This window comes from Diachasmimorpha longicaudata, chromosome 2, assembly GCF_034640455.1.
Source record: "Diachasmimorpha longicaudata isolate KC_UGA_2023 chromosome 2, iyDiaLong2, whole genome shotgun sequence".
Classification (NCBI taxonomy): domain Eukaryota; kingdom Metazoa; phylum Arthropoda; class Insecta; order Hymenoptera; family Braconidae; genus Diachasmimorpha; species Diachasmimorpha longicaudata.
In genome coordinates this window covers 3,984,722-4,001,699 of record NC_087226.1, presented here as the reverse complement: position 1 = coordinate 4,001,699, position 16,978 = coordinate 3,984,722, and the positions used below count along the sequence as shown (strand labels likewise).

Below are 16,978 nucleotides of genomic sequence, written 5' to 3'. Positions count from 1 at the left end.
TTTACTCGGCTCAGGGTAAAATCTGGGATTAGGGGTTGCCAACATCGGTGCTACTCTACTCGGCGTGTTTGGTGGGCCACGAGTGGCATATAGTCTCGAGTCAGGGTTAAATAAGGGTCGCGTCCATTGTACCGGGTCGATTTAGCTACCCCATTGTCTCGCGATTCGTGCCAGCAGCCCGCTTGCTAACCGACGAGTGGATCTGCATACGTTTAGCGCCTTGGATTATACTCCTATATTGTACCATTTGAATCTGGTATGTGCGTTTACGTAGATGGAGCATATCTGGTGCCTAAATAACTCATTGTTTTCGTAGATCATTTTGCTCATTATGAGTTTGCTGCACAGGACGATGACTTTTTCATTCACAAATGTTTTTTTGGTCAGAGTTGTAAAATGAAGGCCTCGCTCCATAATTGTTATTTGGACAGTATATTTAACCATTTTTTAAGTTATTTTAATGAAATAATGGACAAAATTATCTGGTCCTTTAGTACCTAATTATTGAGCATTTGGATTAATAATCAAATATTTAATTAGGATTTTTTTAAATTAATTGATTAAGATTTACAGAAAGGTTTAGGTTAAGTTTCAATTCTGTTCTGATGGAAATCAAATTACTGTTTTGCTGAAATGAAAATCGCTAGACGGGTGGTGGAGTAAAATTTACCACATGGAGAGGAATATTCATGAAAAGCATAAGACGTAATCGATGAGCGGAGTCAAATTCCTTGAAAATTAAGAGACAGAACTGAAATTTTACGTTTCCGCTGTGGAAACTTTAGGTAGAGTTCCGTAAAAATAATTTAACCGTGTAATCGCTCACGGCGGAGCGGGAGGATGAATATTGGATTATGGATAGGGATTGTCGCAATAATATAAAACAATTTAACTATCAACTTTAATTCTTTATTATTGCACGCAGGAGGTATATTAATTCCTTTCTGTTTCTTCTCTGATTCTATTTATTAAAACCATTCTAAACATTTCGGTACTGTTTGGAGAAAAACTATAAAAACTATAACATACTGAGATGGGCTTAAAACAGCTATAGACAGATGATTCATTTTTGTCCACACGTATCAAGCATTCTCAATAATGAACGGTGATTTATTTTTGAAGGAAATGAATAAGGGGATAAAAAGTATCATATATGAAAAGAACATAAGTACTTAAAGATCAATTCTTGTTCTAATAACTTCAACATTTTTTTTGTTACATCTCACAACAGTATTTCCCTCCAACAAAACCAACGATCAGTTTTTCCCCCTCGACCTAGGCAACCCGAAAATGCCCGATGAATCACTTGAAAAGGATAAAATTACCCGTTACTTCTGGGAAAAATGTTCAGGGTCCAAAATCTTTTAAAATTCGCGCCGCAATAATTCTGTAATTTTCAGTTATTTTACTGGTACCAAAAAAATTTTGATGGACCAGAGAATTAACTAACAGATTTGAAATTATTCTCTGAATATCTCGAAATCTAGAGAAGACGAAACTTTTGTATTATCACCATTTTTGTAAAGGGAATGGAGTAATTCCACACATATTTGTTTATCGAAAAATGCTAATGTGAACAATGTACTTCCACATCCCAAAAAAATTGGAATTTCCGTTATCCCTACCATCCGACACCTGACGCAAACAAAGCCGAAACGATGATCTGTCATTTTATGAACTGATATAATGAAGTCGTCATTTTTTTCTATTTCCAGGGAAGAGTCCGGTGCCAGTTCATTGCGTAGTAGAATCTATTTACAGTATAGTGGATACACGAGTGAGTGGAGGACGTGACAAGTGGCCAGGACCCCACCTGGAGATTGACACCTACGTAATAATTCCAGCGGCTGTTCCCTTTCAGGTGAGTTCCCAACTATTATTATCAATTAATTAGACATCAATACACAATGAGCAACGTTTACCGAATTTTTCCTACATATTTTTTGAATATGTCCCATTGGTCTTTACCGTCAATGTTATCGTTGTCTGAAAGAAATTGTTAAAACAAATGAGGATTATCTCGCAGAAGACCATGAGCCTCGTTATTCTTTCAGTTCCCCACTAGTTTTCATAAAAGAAACCAAATAATTTCTATTTCAATGATTGAATTCAAGATTTCAATGCCTGTATTTATGTGATGCTAGAGCATGATGACAACAGAAGTAATCATCATCAATAGCGATAACCTGACCAATTCTTCGATTTTCTGGAAAAATTCTCGTCAATGATTCTCTAATTTTCCGCAATTCTGCAAGAAATTGACCGCAACATGGACATTCACACCCACACAGACACACGCGATGTAATTAGCTAATTTCTGAATCCAACTTCCAAAGTCATCCGCGAGAGGTCCATAGCGTCGGCTGGAATAAATCAACATACAACTCCCTGGGAGAAGAAGAAACATTCTGAATTTCAAAAGAAGGAGATTTAGTTACAAGTCGATTAGTAATTTAATTTTCTTAGAAGACAAATAATTTAATTTAGTGGCAAGTATTTTAACCTCTTTCCATTGAAGTACAGAATGTTCCTCATTCTCCCACCGAGCGGCATGTCGATTTATCCCAGGGGACGCTATGGGCCTTCCGTGGAGAATTTTTCAAGTTCCATGAAGAAATTGGCTGACGTGTTCATCCCGAAGTTAATAATTGACGTTTATGATGGCCTTGTTGTTCTTGTAAATGAAAAGTATTGTTTGCCTTTCATTTCTCCAGGACCTAGTAGCTGAAGCCCTAGTTCGTCTAGGCTACGCCACAGACCTTATTCCCAGTGCTCGTGGCAGTATAGTCGTTAAAAATTGGCGACCTTTGCCCATGGAGAAAGTGGCAGACGAACCAACTCGCACAGTAGCTGAAATACTGGCAGAGTTAACCACAGTTGCAACCCTAAAGATTCAAATCTTCAGATCAAGACCACCACCCCCGAGTCCAGCTGCTGAAGTTAGAGACAAACTCCTGAGGCTTCTGCTACTTCACAGTCATGCACTTCTTCTCTCAGCAGGATGTCCTCTAGATGAGGTAAGAAAACTTCTCGATAAAGTTGATTAATCATCTGACAACAGAGTGTCATGTTGAGATTATGTGCAAGTGTCATTAGTGACAGAAACTGTCGACTGAATTAAAGTCTCTGATTACTGTATTCTTGCCATAACCTTGCCAATAGTCTACGCTGCAAGCTTATGCGGAGGTTCCCTCTGTATCTACAGATAAAGTTGCACGGATATGTTATTAGTTAAACTAGTTGCAAGATTTTCAAGTATTACTCAATTACCTGTACGCATTCTATCCTTGCTATCTCCTAGGTAAGAATCTTTTGAAGATTTTCCGAAAACCTCTATAAAAAATAAAAGAAACCTAGGTAAGAATTAGTGATTGAAACAGGGCTGATCAAACCCTCAACTAAAGTTCGAAAATGCTCAACTAGGATCGGGGTCCCCTAATTCACTAAATTCAGTCTGAAAAATGACATCGAAAGGTCTGAATTAAACCTTAGTTGTAGGCGTATTTTCATCATCTTATCATCATTCCAATTGCATGAATCAGACTCCGGTGGTTCAAATAAAATCTGGCTGGATGTATCCAGATGATCTGAAGGCCCACCCATGACAGTATTTACCAAAGGAGGATCCGACGCTCCTCTAGAATTAACATTTCCAAAATCATCAAGCTTTCCACCAAACTGTTGCCAATCACTTGGCAAATCGTTCTATCGCGATAAAACTAATTTTTTTCACTCGCGGGTAAGACCACTTCCCAGGTGTAGACATTCCATCAATAGCTAGTGCTTCCTTTGACTCGTGCATAAGAATCTTCCATCAAACTGCATTCAAGTTTCAATTTCTACCTGGAATTCAAATTTTAACTAATCATCCCCCTCAACCATTAAAAACTCCCCGATGCAAATGCTTCAGAAGTACCGGTCCCTCGCTTTTAGGCCACCTAATCTCATTAACAATTCTGAATGAGTAAGTCCACAGGCCAAATCTCTCTTTTTATTTTTTACCTTCACTCAAACAAAACTTTTTCCACAGCTTTTTCAACACAAATACCCGGACCGAGTTTCATTGAATCTCCGTCGCTGTTATTTCATCATTAATCCCTGAATTTCGAAGAAGCATTTACTGCTCATGCATCAACAGCATTTTGTCAAGTTGAGTACACGTCTATCAGTCGGTATTGCAGCGCCTTAAGACTTTGGTGCCCTCAGAAATACGGAAGATCTCATAGCCGAACCGTGTGATAGGATTACCCTTTACTCAAGCAAATTCGTGCCAGCCTTCATCAAAAGCCTTTCCCCCTCCCCCTCCCTCACCTCTCACCCACCCTCTTTCCCTTCTTCGCTATCTCTTCCTCCCTCAACCCACCCTTCATCCCCCTGCCCCCCTCTCCACGCCCCTCACCATCATCCTCATCGCGAATATCGAAATGGTGTTGGTGGACAGTGGAGGGGAGGGAGTCACTCCCCCGTGTACCAACCCCATCTACCCCACTTTCTCGGGACGGGGCATTATCTAAGTGCACCCCCTTTGAAGATACCTCCACCTACCTCAACTTGCCCAGGCCAACTTTAATACCGTTCACGGTGGTCTATGATTACCAATTTTCTCCGACAGACGTTTCACGTTGAGAATATACTCAACACACTACTTTCTTCATATTAATCCCCCTACCCATTTTCTTCATCCTAGTGGATCTTGATATAGTCAATCTACGACGAGATGTAGTTGGAAATGGAGGGTGAGTTCCCGGTAGGGAAGAGGGGTAGGTGGACCGAAGGGCGTGGATAGAGTTGATTCACGATTGTTTTCTTCATTGTTGGTAGATGCTTGAGGTTCTCAGAGGTTTTTGCTGCCGAATGGAAGCTTTGTGATCACCCGAATTGTGGATTTTCTAATTTTGATTTGAAATTATGTCGAATTGTGTGAAAAGTGAAAATACAAAATTTGAGGGCTTGTGTGGATAGGCGCATGATCAACTTGCCTCATTCTTTTAGAAAATTAGGGAATAAGTGGCTTTAGTTATTCCGAGAACGATCGAATTCTGTCAAATTACAGGTATTAATTGTGACTAGGTGTGTGCCAAAATTCAGCTCGATCGGCCCAGTCGTTTTTCATAAATTTTCATTTGGTTTTGAACCGGATTTCGGAAATACTTCGAAAAGCTCAAAATATCCGTATCGATATACTCTATCTCAATCGAGCATAATATGTAAATCCGTTCCCAATAAGTTTTTGGGATATTCTACTTTTTAGTTTTGAACCAAAACATAATTTGTTAGCACGGCAATGTTGTGAAAAATTTATTCACCAACTTGACGTAAAGGCCCCGGCGGAAAGTCTTCGATTCGTCATCCGATCTGGACGATTAATTTTTTCAGTAATTTTTCTTGCATAATTATATCGAGAATTATCCTGTTCCCCTTCCTACCTATTCCCAAATCCTATGCAACGAGTCCTTTGATATCATAGGATGTGGAACGTAACATGAATTTCCTGTATAACAAGTGAAAAATATAATAACTTGCCAAAGTTGATATTACAAATGGAACAGTTATAATGATTCAAACGTGTGAATATTATTGTTGAAGTGGTTCGTCGCGGGTCTGTCTTTGGTCTGTTTACCAATCTGAAGAGGGATGATCATAGAACATTCTCGAAGGGACTAATTTATTTTCTTTCTCCCTCTCCGGGTGGCTCTCGGCTTTCGAGAGCTTTGTTCCTCAGGTCAGTCTGGCGTGGAACGCTGCATTGAAAAGTCGTGCTAAGCTTTTCTACTTTTTTTGTATCATACGCGTTGACCCACCCGGTCTAAGAGTACCACTCACATAAGAATAAATGAGGCATTAATTAACAGTGATAACGTGTCCAATATTTATTGACTTTCGTCTAACCGTTGTTCTCTTCTCCTCATTGATCATAATAGATAAATCGATAACTTTGACAGTTATTTTATTCTCTTTTATTTTATACGCTCCAGAGGCACAACCGCTGTGGTTTGTTTCCTCAGAGGAACTAACTAAAAAGACTAAAGGGCCACCACACCCTCGACCTGATGACTCGCATTAACAATGGTCCCACTCATGTTCCTCTGTTTAGACCCAAGAAAACAGGGCATACACATCATACCCTAAATTTCTCAGAATTTTCATTCATAAAAATGTTTTTCAATTTCAAGTAGAAACACGAGAATAAAAAAAATACAAATCGTACAAAGACCTATTCAATCCAACTGTAAATTAATTTTTGATAAACAGTTTGAAATGTAAACTCAAATAGTCGGCATGAAGTTGTCGCTTGTTTTATTAATTCACGGTAACTTTTTTTTACCCATAGGAGGATTGTTATGAATATGATATATTGTAGCGTATTCCCCTTCGAATCTAAATGCAATTATTCAGATTTTCATTCTTCCTGGAGGTCCTGGACAGGATGCATCGTCTTACCAGTTATTATAATCAATAAACCACTCCAAATTGACTGAGCTCTAAATTAAAGAATTGATCGTAACTTTCCGATTATTTTTCTGCTGCTAAGGAACTACAAAAGGGAAGTGTCCAATTCTGTTCGATTTTTCCAGGAAATTCATAAATTCCAATTCCAGAATTCCCAAATTTTAGTGGAAGTACCTTATTATAAAAATATTTGACATTCTCCGCGGAAAAAATTAGACAAAATTATGGAACAGTAAAATTCTGAATAGGATGGCACCACATTCCCTGGTGATTGAAGTAGCCGATACCCATGGGCTGGCTATATTAGGATTCAGATCCATCAAAATGATGTTCGATCATCGATTCCTTCAACAACACTCCCCTTGAAATGAAAAATGATTAGACCAGACTCATTTCCTCTAAAAAATACGCATCAAATTTCCAATAAAAATATTTGAATTTGAATATCGGAAATAGCTAATTGCCGACAAGATTAGAAGCAACAAAATATTCCCTCAGGTGATTTCTCGCATACTCACGAGGCCGTGGACATCATCTCAAAGACAAATAATTTCATTACATGTCTCAATGCCATTGCACGTAGTTACCAACTCACATGTACCCAGGGATTATGGAAAAGTTCTTAGACGTTTTTAAATCATTCGTGAGTAACAAGTCCCTCAGCCTTATCACCGTGATTTATAAGAACAAATAAAACCATACGCAGCGAGGATCAACGGTGACGCCAACTTAACGAGGTAATCTTTGGATCTACGAGTCAGTAGCTAATGTTCGGTGTTGATGCGCTTTACGCAAATGCTGGTAAATTTAAGAGACAAGTGGTTTACGAGATAGACGTCACCTGATCATTTCGAATCAACAAGAAGACGTGATGATCCTCCACGATTATTATTTGTGGAAAGGCGTTCTGTCTGTCTGGTGTCAGTCGTCTTCGCTAGGGCTTCAGGCCTGATGGCTAGTGATGACACGCGCATGAGCTATTTTTTTTTTAACTTTCAAATCGGTTGGTAAACAGACGGGTGGTGACGCCCGGCTTATCTCAACGAGAGATGGCTTCGGGTCTGATTTACTGCAGGTGTGATACGCAGGCTCATGATGATGACAATCCACGATATTTTCCTTTCGCGCTTCAGGGCTCTTGGAGGGATCTCGTGATTTCGGTAGGAGAATTGTAAATCAATGACAGTGATAGAGGTTGATGATGAAATATTTGGATTATTTTAGAGGAAGATTAGGGGGCGATATGGGGGAAGGTGTGAAAAGAGTGAGATTTTAAGGAAATGTTGGGTTCCGCTGATTTATTTTTTCAGCTTAAATTATGGGAGTTGGGATGTTATTGTTGAGGAGATAGAGGGGACATAGAACCTTCTATTTGTGGGGTATACTAAAGGTGTAGAACCCAAAAGATAAGATGATGAAAGCGGTTTTGGAGCATTTGAAACATCAGCATTCGGGCGCTTCCTGGCGTTGGCGACATGCACTAAGTAATATGACGATACCTCGTGTATTTCCGTTGATGGGTTTCGGGACATTACGATAGCCGAACCAATCAAAATGGCGCCCTTCCTCCGACAGTCACCATCTCCACAAAAAATGTTGAAAATGTACAGAATTTGTAATTATTGGAATCATGGAAAAGAAACTATTCACAATAGTATCTCGCTGAGTTCTGAATTCCAGCAGATGTTTTTGATAATAACAAAGCTTTTATGCATTTGGGAAGTGGACCAATGAGGGGCAGCTTTCACAGCCGTCAGGTCCTACATATCTGAGCGTATGTCATGGACTACCTCCTCGAGGTGTACCGCGGGTGCGATGTTGGCATTTTGGAAAAAATGGTGACATCGTAATGAAGTGTCCTTCAGTTTGCTGGTAGATCTTTTTCCAAGGCCGGAGTGTTGGAATATTTGAGTACAGCTCTTTCATTGTTCTATAAAAATCACTCGACACCTCTTTCTATTTCTCTGGGAGACAGCTCTACTAAGGGACTAATTTACGATCGGTCGTACTCCGCTTTCAAGACGGTTTAATCCTAAACATATGCTGAAATTTCAACAACGGACTGTGTTCATTTAAGCCATAAAATTGTTTTTCTTTTCCCTGAGAGCGTTTTCCCTTGGATATAGTTTTTAGTCTCTGGACAACGGTCCTCTAGTTAAGACGTGCCTTCCTCGTGCTAATAAAGAATATTCTAAAAAGTATTTCACTGTGTCTCAAATAATTTTATCATTTCCACCCATATTTCAATACGGAGAGACCCTCCAGGGCTTTTGTAGATTTGTCCGAAACCCATGACACTAGAAAGCTGTTTTTATATTCAAATTGAAGGGTTATTATTGAAGACTTGGAACTCAGTCTTCCGTGGAAATTCTTCTGATGATTCAGCAGTGATATTCGAGCATTTCTCAAGGCTTCATTCTACCTGAAAATTATGCGAATGAACAATCTCAGCGGATGTGTGAACCCAGATGCAAAAACGACAGAGATATCAAGAAAAAAATTCAGTGAGAAGTACGGTAACGTTTGGTTATCGTGTGTTTTTGTGATTCGGAGACAATACCGTATCGTTTAACTGAATGTGTCGACTTAGTTGTCCAGCTGGTCGAGGAGAATTAAGGAATTACTTCGGACATTTTTCTTGAACAATCCAGTAACTTTTACCCAGCAGTGGAAAAGTTCCCCTAAAGCTACGGTAAATTCTCTACTAGAATATTTTGTATCCACTAAAAATCTTTCAGAAATCATTAGAAGTATCACCAAAAGATTTTCAAATAATTTTTCCGGTGGCCCAAGAAGATCCTTCAGAAGATCATCAAATGCAAATGTTTTCTTCCAAATGATATTTTAGGTTAAAAAATATTCTCAAAATACTTTGTTTCTTATATATCGCAGAACCGAAATTGACTCCCGGAAATACATTGAAAAATCTTATTTGGTACCCGCTGATACCCTCCGAAGATCATCTGATGATTTTCTTGAAACTTTTTCCAAGATCTTCATTGGACAAAAATTTATATACGCCAAGGGCTCAATAAAGATTAAATATTTGTGCAGCTAATGCACGTGACTTAACATAAGGTTTCATGATAAATTAATGAATAATTCCTCAATTCTTATTGTTTGTGCCCAGATGACCCTGTCTTCATTATGCAGAGGTGGCAACGAGTTATCTGAGGAATCAAAACGTAGTTTTGAAGTTTGGCTGCAGCAGCAGCAGATGGCTGGACTAGGACCACCAAATTCACTGCTGTCATGCACCAATAATAGTCGACAATTACACAGTCAAAGTCCTGGAATAGAGTCCAGTGGTGTTGGAGGGGTTGGTCCTCATCATCCTGCCATGCTACCTTATTCACCTAAAACCAGGATGAGAACGAGTTTCGATCCTGAGTTGGAGTTGCCCAGGTTGCAGCGATGGTTTACGGAGAGTCAACATCCTTCCAGGCAACAGATACAGCGCTATGTGGCGGAATTGAATTCACTAGAGTCAAGACGAGGGAGAAAACCACTTGACGTTAATAACGTGGTTTATTGGTTCAAGAATGCTAGGGCTGCACTGAAGAGGGCGGAAGCGAGGGGGACCAATGGATATAGTCCACCTGGACTTAGTCCCAGGGGAGCTAGTATTGCCAGTATTGAGGATTGCTCGGATGAGGAGGAGGATTCACGACATCAGGTAATATTACTTTTTTCCAATTTTGGGTTTAAAAGCTCATTCCGTCAATTGTTTCATTTTTTCTCAATAATTATTTATGGGCCGGCAATGACGTGAGATTTTCAGGCAAATAATTCTGTCTATTTCGTTGCTCTTTTAGTACCACTAATTGAATATATGATTTTGGATCTTTCGAAGTTTACGACTCAGATTGTACACTCGTTCAACGAATTAACACTAGAACTACCGACGGTTGACGTATATATACTTCTACCGGATGGGTCAAAGGACTTGTTTCTTAAATTACTAAAAGATATATCAGAAAAGACAGCAATTTTTACGTTTTTATATATTTTATAATTTTATGAACAAAGCTTAAATATAATCTTTTAATAATAGTAATATAATAGCAGTAATTTTTTAAATAATTATGCATAAAAGTTAAAAACATTTTTTGCAAGTTACAGATATTTGCAGTAATACTTTTTTATTGGGTTTACTTTTATATATGGTCAGAGTACATTTTTCTGTTTTATAAAGTACTGTCGAGAAGCGAGACATGTTATCCTTTTTTGATTTTGCAAGTTTAGGTAGTTATCTCTTATTTTGTCTTATAGTGCCAACTAGGGAAGTTCTTTTAGTTATTAGTTTTGTTTCCACGTTACAACAGAACAGCACCGAAAACCCATCTCAGTATATGTAGGTATACTGCATACTTTTTTGCGACATAATAATAAAAAAAAAGAAACTGTTTTCCAGAAATAATTATTTTTATGTTTTAGAAAAAGTCGTACAAAATTTTCAGAAACCAAATGAACCTGAAATGAGTTATAATTATAAGAAATGTCAAACAAGTCATTTTGACCCCCTTGGTAGTTCTAGTGTTAATATTGAAGAGGGGTTTGTGAAAGGATATTTTGTTTTTATAAATATTTCAATTATTTATCTATTATGTGCGTTTAATATAAAAGTAATTTAAAACGGATATCAAATAATGCTATGTGAGATATCGAGAGAGTCTGTCTGATATTTTGACGATAGAATGTAACCGATGCGGTGTAAATCGTTAACCTGGAGAAATACTAATGGTATAGCGAAGTGTTGGGGTATCTAAAAGCACGGACCTCGGGGAGAGGCGCTTGGAGGAGGTGAAGAAAGTCTGATCTCTGTGACGTGTCGTCCTTGCAAAAAAAGGAGCGCGGGACTGAGGCCCTTTTTATACCTGGAGTTGGAGAATGTCAGGAGATTGTAAGGGTTGGGAATCGTTAGGACGCGTCTACAACAACTAGAATAAAAGTGCAGAGAAAATTAAATGCTGTTTTTTTGAGAATTGGGGAAAATATCGACCAGAATAAAGGGTTTTAAGATGACGGGAAATGTCCGGGAAAAATTCGATCGTTGTTGATGAGGGACGAGGGATTATCAGCGTTTTCCCGAAACCCCCGGATAAAACGGATTTGTCGGAAAAATTTAGTAGTCCCGGGGAAAAACGTCATTAACGAAACCGAATATTCTACCCAGCGGGCATAATAAAACGATTTGCTCGATAATTTATAATTTTTTAAAATATTAATCAGTACTGCATCATGGGATTGAAATAAACAACACTTCAGTTTTTATTATATTCACTTTGTAATTTATTCTCTATTCGTGACTATACTTTCGTCAGGAGGTAGGTTACTCTACAGATTCTCAAGACAGACTAAACACAAAGATAGTAGAGCCTTTCTTTGGGCCTTTTGGACCAAAACATTTCCATCCCCAAAAACGTTTTTATTTCTAATCGTATGGCCACTTCTGGTCCCCAAATGTTGCTCAGAAAAGCAGGTAAAAAAACTTTCTCCCTTTTTTTATACATTCGGGGCCCTACCACAATAAAGCTCTAGAACATATTTTTCAGAGGAGGAAGAGTGAATTTTGTACTTGGGGAAATCCCCAAAAATTCAACAATCAGTTTCCGAGGAAAAACTAAAGATAATGCAGAGTAAAAGAAATTCTTCTGCGTCAAAAGACAGATATTGTTCACTTTAGTGAGACATTTTGATTTATTAAATGACAAAAGGTGCTGGGTTTAGGAATAAATATCAGCGGCAGGGCCAGTGGAAGGATTATTGTCTGCCGGAGATGTTCCAGAAATGTTCAGGAGAATCAGCGAAGGATCTTCGGAAGATCTTCATGGGGATCTTTAAAAGATTTTTCTGAAGAATTGTTGGAGATCTGTGACAGACAATAATTTTTATACGCGGAATGCAATTGATAGATTTAATTTCAAACACACGAATTTGGATGAGCTGCAATATATTCAAAACGACTAAAGTTTACACTCAAATTCACGGAGCATTAGTTAGTATAGTAACCCGTGGGACAAAATCGAGAAATCATAATATCGATTTTTTCCATAAATTTTTTTATTCTTTTTTCAAAAGATTCTGTTACTAATTTTGATTTTTCGGATTTGATGTAATGGGTGGATGAGACGGGAAGTGGGGAAGTTCGATGAGGCACAAAGTTTTTTCTGTAGGCACGTGATTATGACAAAGCACACGTAGATGTTCACTTTACAATAAATAAATTAGATAACTACTGGACTGTATAATTAACGATAAGAGATGAGGTTCGCAAGAGTGATAATAACTCTCGATGATTTTCGATTACTTTTCCGATGATTTCCCAGCGAATTTGGGTAACGCGTCCGAACCGGATGATCTTCGATAATGTACTGACCCCCGTAACGGTCCCGAAGACCATCGTGACCTCTCGTTACAGTGGTAAAAGATAATCGGTTGATGCCGGAGGCATTTGACCGCCAGATTTCGAACAGACTCTGAATTTTTAAAAAGTAAATTTCTGTTTGTCGTAAAAATTCTTGAACAAGTGTTGACATTAACAGTCTTCTTTTCAAAAATTGATGCTTTTTCCATCCAAATGGGAGCATTCTAACAGTGATTTTTTTCGAATTACTAATTGTGATTAGAAATGATTAGACGGGTGAACTACTTTCCCAAAAATCATTTTTTAATGATTGTCTCTATGTGTGTGGACACTGGCGTTCATTTGTCCAGCACTGTCCTCATTAGTGGACAACGGTGGACTCTGAAATTTGGCCTGTCAATTAGCGCTTCATTAGTGAAATTTTGAGACTAAATTCAGGGTCATTCGTTGAGCGGCTCCGGAGATATAGCGATTTCTCAAAAATCGTTTTTTACGAGAGAACACCATTCCATCTGCCGTAATTCAATTTTATTCTAGTTTCCTCATTCTTTCGTTAAAATTGCTTGTGTGCTCCATAACTTAAAAAATAATCGAGATAAAAATTTGAAATGTCGTAAGCTTTTAGGTCTCACGATAGCAAAGTCGGGTATTCAAGATGAATGAAATCGGATCGTTAATTTCCGAAATATTCCACTTTATATGTGGAACTTTGTTCTTCATTATATCAAAAAATCGGCCCGATTTCTTTGTTTTATATGTTCGTCTCAATGTCGTCTATGTCGATTCAATCAAACAGTAATATTCTTCATTAAAAAATTTAGAAATATCCTGGTTTTTCTATTTAACAATAAAAATTTACTTTCGGATATTTTCATACACTTATCAATTTATACATCAAATGATAGGTCAATATCTTTAATATTTTACACGATAACACAATTTATCAAACGAAAAATCGAGGCATCCAGAATCGGTAGAAATAAAAATCACAAAAAATTTATATATAAACAAATGCTAACTTTCATATGACCAACAACTTTCGATTTTTTTTTCAATTTATTTCTCTGGAATTTCTATTTTATTTTCATTGATCAGAAAAACATTTTGATTTTTCAGTCGAATTCGGCATCTCCTTGTCCAGCTGGCAGTCCGCCCGTAGTCGGTCCTTTATCCCTTACAACACGTTCCGAGGATCAGCGCCTCATAGCCCCACCACCAAATCCAACCTCCACCACAACAACGTCAACTCCGTTGGTAAAACGGGAGGATGACACTACTACCAGGGTATCATCTGGTTCAGACGATGAGGATTCACCAAGTGGTGTACCAACGACTCCACTACCTCCTGGTTTCTCTCTCGTACCCAGTCCTATGTTTGGCCATTCCATTATGTACATGTCACATTATCTACCGACTAGAGGTGGACCTGCTGGATGCCCGGCTAGCATGCTTGATGAGAGGAGGAAACGTAATCGTACATTCATCGATCCTGTTACGGAAGTACCGAGACTGGAGAATTGGTTTGGACACAATACTCACCCAAGTCATGCGGTAATTATAATTTTTCAAATACTCTGGCAATGTGAGAGTTGGACATTAATTCGTGAAAATTCGTGTCTCAATTTTAGCTGGGGAATTTTGAAAATTTTTGTCGTGTCACAGCTCCATTGAAATTTGAAAAGGCTGGGGGCATTCAAAATTGAGAATTTCGTGGAGGAATTGATTGTCAGAAGTGCTTATTTTCATGTCATTTTTCCTGAGAATTGAATGAAACGCGTTTAAAAAATTTTGGTTGGATTTTCGAATGCATATTGTGGACTTTTGAACTCATTTAATTTCGATTAGACGGGAGAAAATCATGGAAATGCGGATTTATTTGAAAATTATGCATATTAAAGTGTGAATACAAATTAATTAAGAACTTCTCAGCTTTATATGGTTTAAAATTCTAAAATTTCGATTAATTTTGAGTGAAATCGAAATTCTCATGATTTTTCAACCCCTAAATCGCCTTCTGTGCCACCACTCTGAAAAGATTAGGGGGAAAAACGAAAATTGAGATATTTCTGAAAATTCAGTGTAATGTGGTACTGAATATTCAAATTCTTTCGAGAATTTCAATCCATTGAAGAATTCTCTTGTTCCTGCTACTTAAAATTCCGGGATTTCACAGAATCTCCAGCGAAATCTGAAATTCTCTTCTTTTAGATGGTATTCTGTGCCACTATTCTGATAATTAATTGTCAACTATTCGTAAAATTACATTTGTTTTCTAACAATTTTTAACTCATCTATTAGTTTCAATTTTTGTTTCCAATTGGTTCTTCACAATCAGTTTCCTCGCAAAGAGCGAAACGGCCAACAAGATTCATATGTTCTAATTTATCAGCTTTTTCATGGTGAGAGTAAAATATTCAATTTTATTTCAGTTGATCCTTAAATACACCGAGGAGTTGAATCGCATGCCATATCGTCAAAAATTTCCCCGCTTGGAGCCGAAGAACGTGCAATTTTGGTTTAAAAATCGACGCGCAAAGTGTAAGCGTCTTAAAATGGCGCTATTCGAGGGTGAATCACCCCAGTCTCACCCCTACGCCCACGCAGACTAGTCGTCAGTGCTACTACCCCGATTGCTGAACGAATTTCTCCAAGAGAAACACCCTCATAACCACGAAACGAGTTCAAAAAAGTGAGATTAGAGAGCAATTGTGCCCTCGTAGATAACTAGTCCTATCAACAATCGTACGAGGAAATAATCAACAAATCGATAGGTAATCGATTTTTTAAAAAATGTTAAACGCTAATAAATATTAAAATCGAAGAGGCTGTACTTTACTTGTAATTAAAATCAATAGCACCGAAATGTTATAATATACTATTATTGTCGTTATTAGATTTAAATCAATAGCATGGTGATTACTCAACTATTATAACAATTATTAGTACCACTGCTGATACGATTGAATGTAAATAATACAAGAGGAATAAGAAATGATATTAAATAAAAACAGTACGCACCAAAGTTGATTGTTCAATCATTGATGAAATATTTTAATTGATTTAGATATTAATCTTTTTGTTTATTCGTTGAATGTCTTGATGAATGAATTTACAATAAAATAAAATAATTAAAAAAAGAATTTTTGAAATCAATTTATTTCCAACATTTTCCCAACCACTTTCCTATATTGGATACAACTAATTTCTATTTATTTATTTATATGTATTCGCTTTTTTTAGAAGGAAATATTTTTTTGCTCGCGTAACAAAATCATGAAAATAAATTTTACAAATACGTTCACGCTGATAATTGTATTACCAAAGTTGCTTAATTAATAACGACGTATGACTGATTTTTCATTTCGATCACGAATTTAATTATATCTTTCCTGCTGCCTATTATTTGATTCACTAAAATTATGAGTGCTAACCATTAACTCATTGATTAAATCCTCCTTCTTCAAAAATCCACCCCTTCAAGGCCGTTATGATATTTTTTCTGCTCGTTTATGCAGCATCTATGATTGATATGATTGCTCATTTTTTCCTTACAATTTCCTAGAATTCCATATCACCTTTTACGGTTATTTCATCCGTATATTACGTAATATTCGCAGGTTATGAAAAGACATTGTTAACTGACCAACTGAGCAATTGAGTCATCTGATTGGCCCGTCTGAGCATACCCCGTGGTATCTTCGAATTATTTCGTGCCTAAAGGAGTTTAGGAGGAGTTTAGTATTTCTGGTGAATTTAAGAGTAAATTTCGGCGGTATCCGGTAGCTTAGTCGGTAAGAGCCCCGGGCGCGATACTGGCAGACCCGGGTTCGATTCCCGGCTGAGTTAAAGTGGAAATGTGTTCTCTCTAATTCTAATTTCCTTTGAATGGGGGATTTCCCCCATTACCTACTGGGAGGCATACATATGTATACATATGTATAAGGACAACCTTATATCCCCCTATATCAAAGCTCAGAATTGACGATCCTAGTCCTCAGTGCGTTATTATGAAAATAACTTTGCCAGGTTATGGTTTTCGGAAACCTCCCATGGCCTATTAATCTACTCTACTCACATAATATCAAACACTTAGGCCATTACCCACTGCCATGAGGGGGATTGGGAAAAATCCATACTGTCGGCTATTTCAGATCGCCGAAA

The 16,978-nt window shown here is 37.6% G+C and overlaps 1 protein-coding gene across 1 annotated transcript in view; it reads left to right on the top strand.

Moving 5' to 3' along the window:
* Positions 1-15,858, top strand: part of LOC135170210 (homeobox protein dve-1) — a 75,271-nt gene extending 59,413 nt beyond the window's left edge. The window contains exons 3-7 of the mRNA XM_064135809.1: positions 1,716-1,861; positions 2,715-3,017; positions 9,581-10,126; positions 13,934-14,368; positions 15,247-15,858. Of these exons, the coding sequence (XP_063991879.1) occupies positions 1,716-1,861; positions 2,715-3,017; positions 9,581-10,126; positions 13,934-14,368; positions 15,247-15,426 (1,610 nt within the window). The 3' untranslated portion in view covers positions 15,427-15,858. The remainder of the gene's footprint in view (positions 1-1,715; positions 1,862-2,714; positions 3,018-9,580; positions 10,127-13,933; positions 14,369-15,246) is intronic.
* The last annotated feature ends 1,120 nt before the right edge of the window (positions 15,859-16,978 follow it).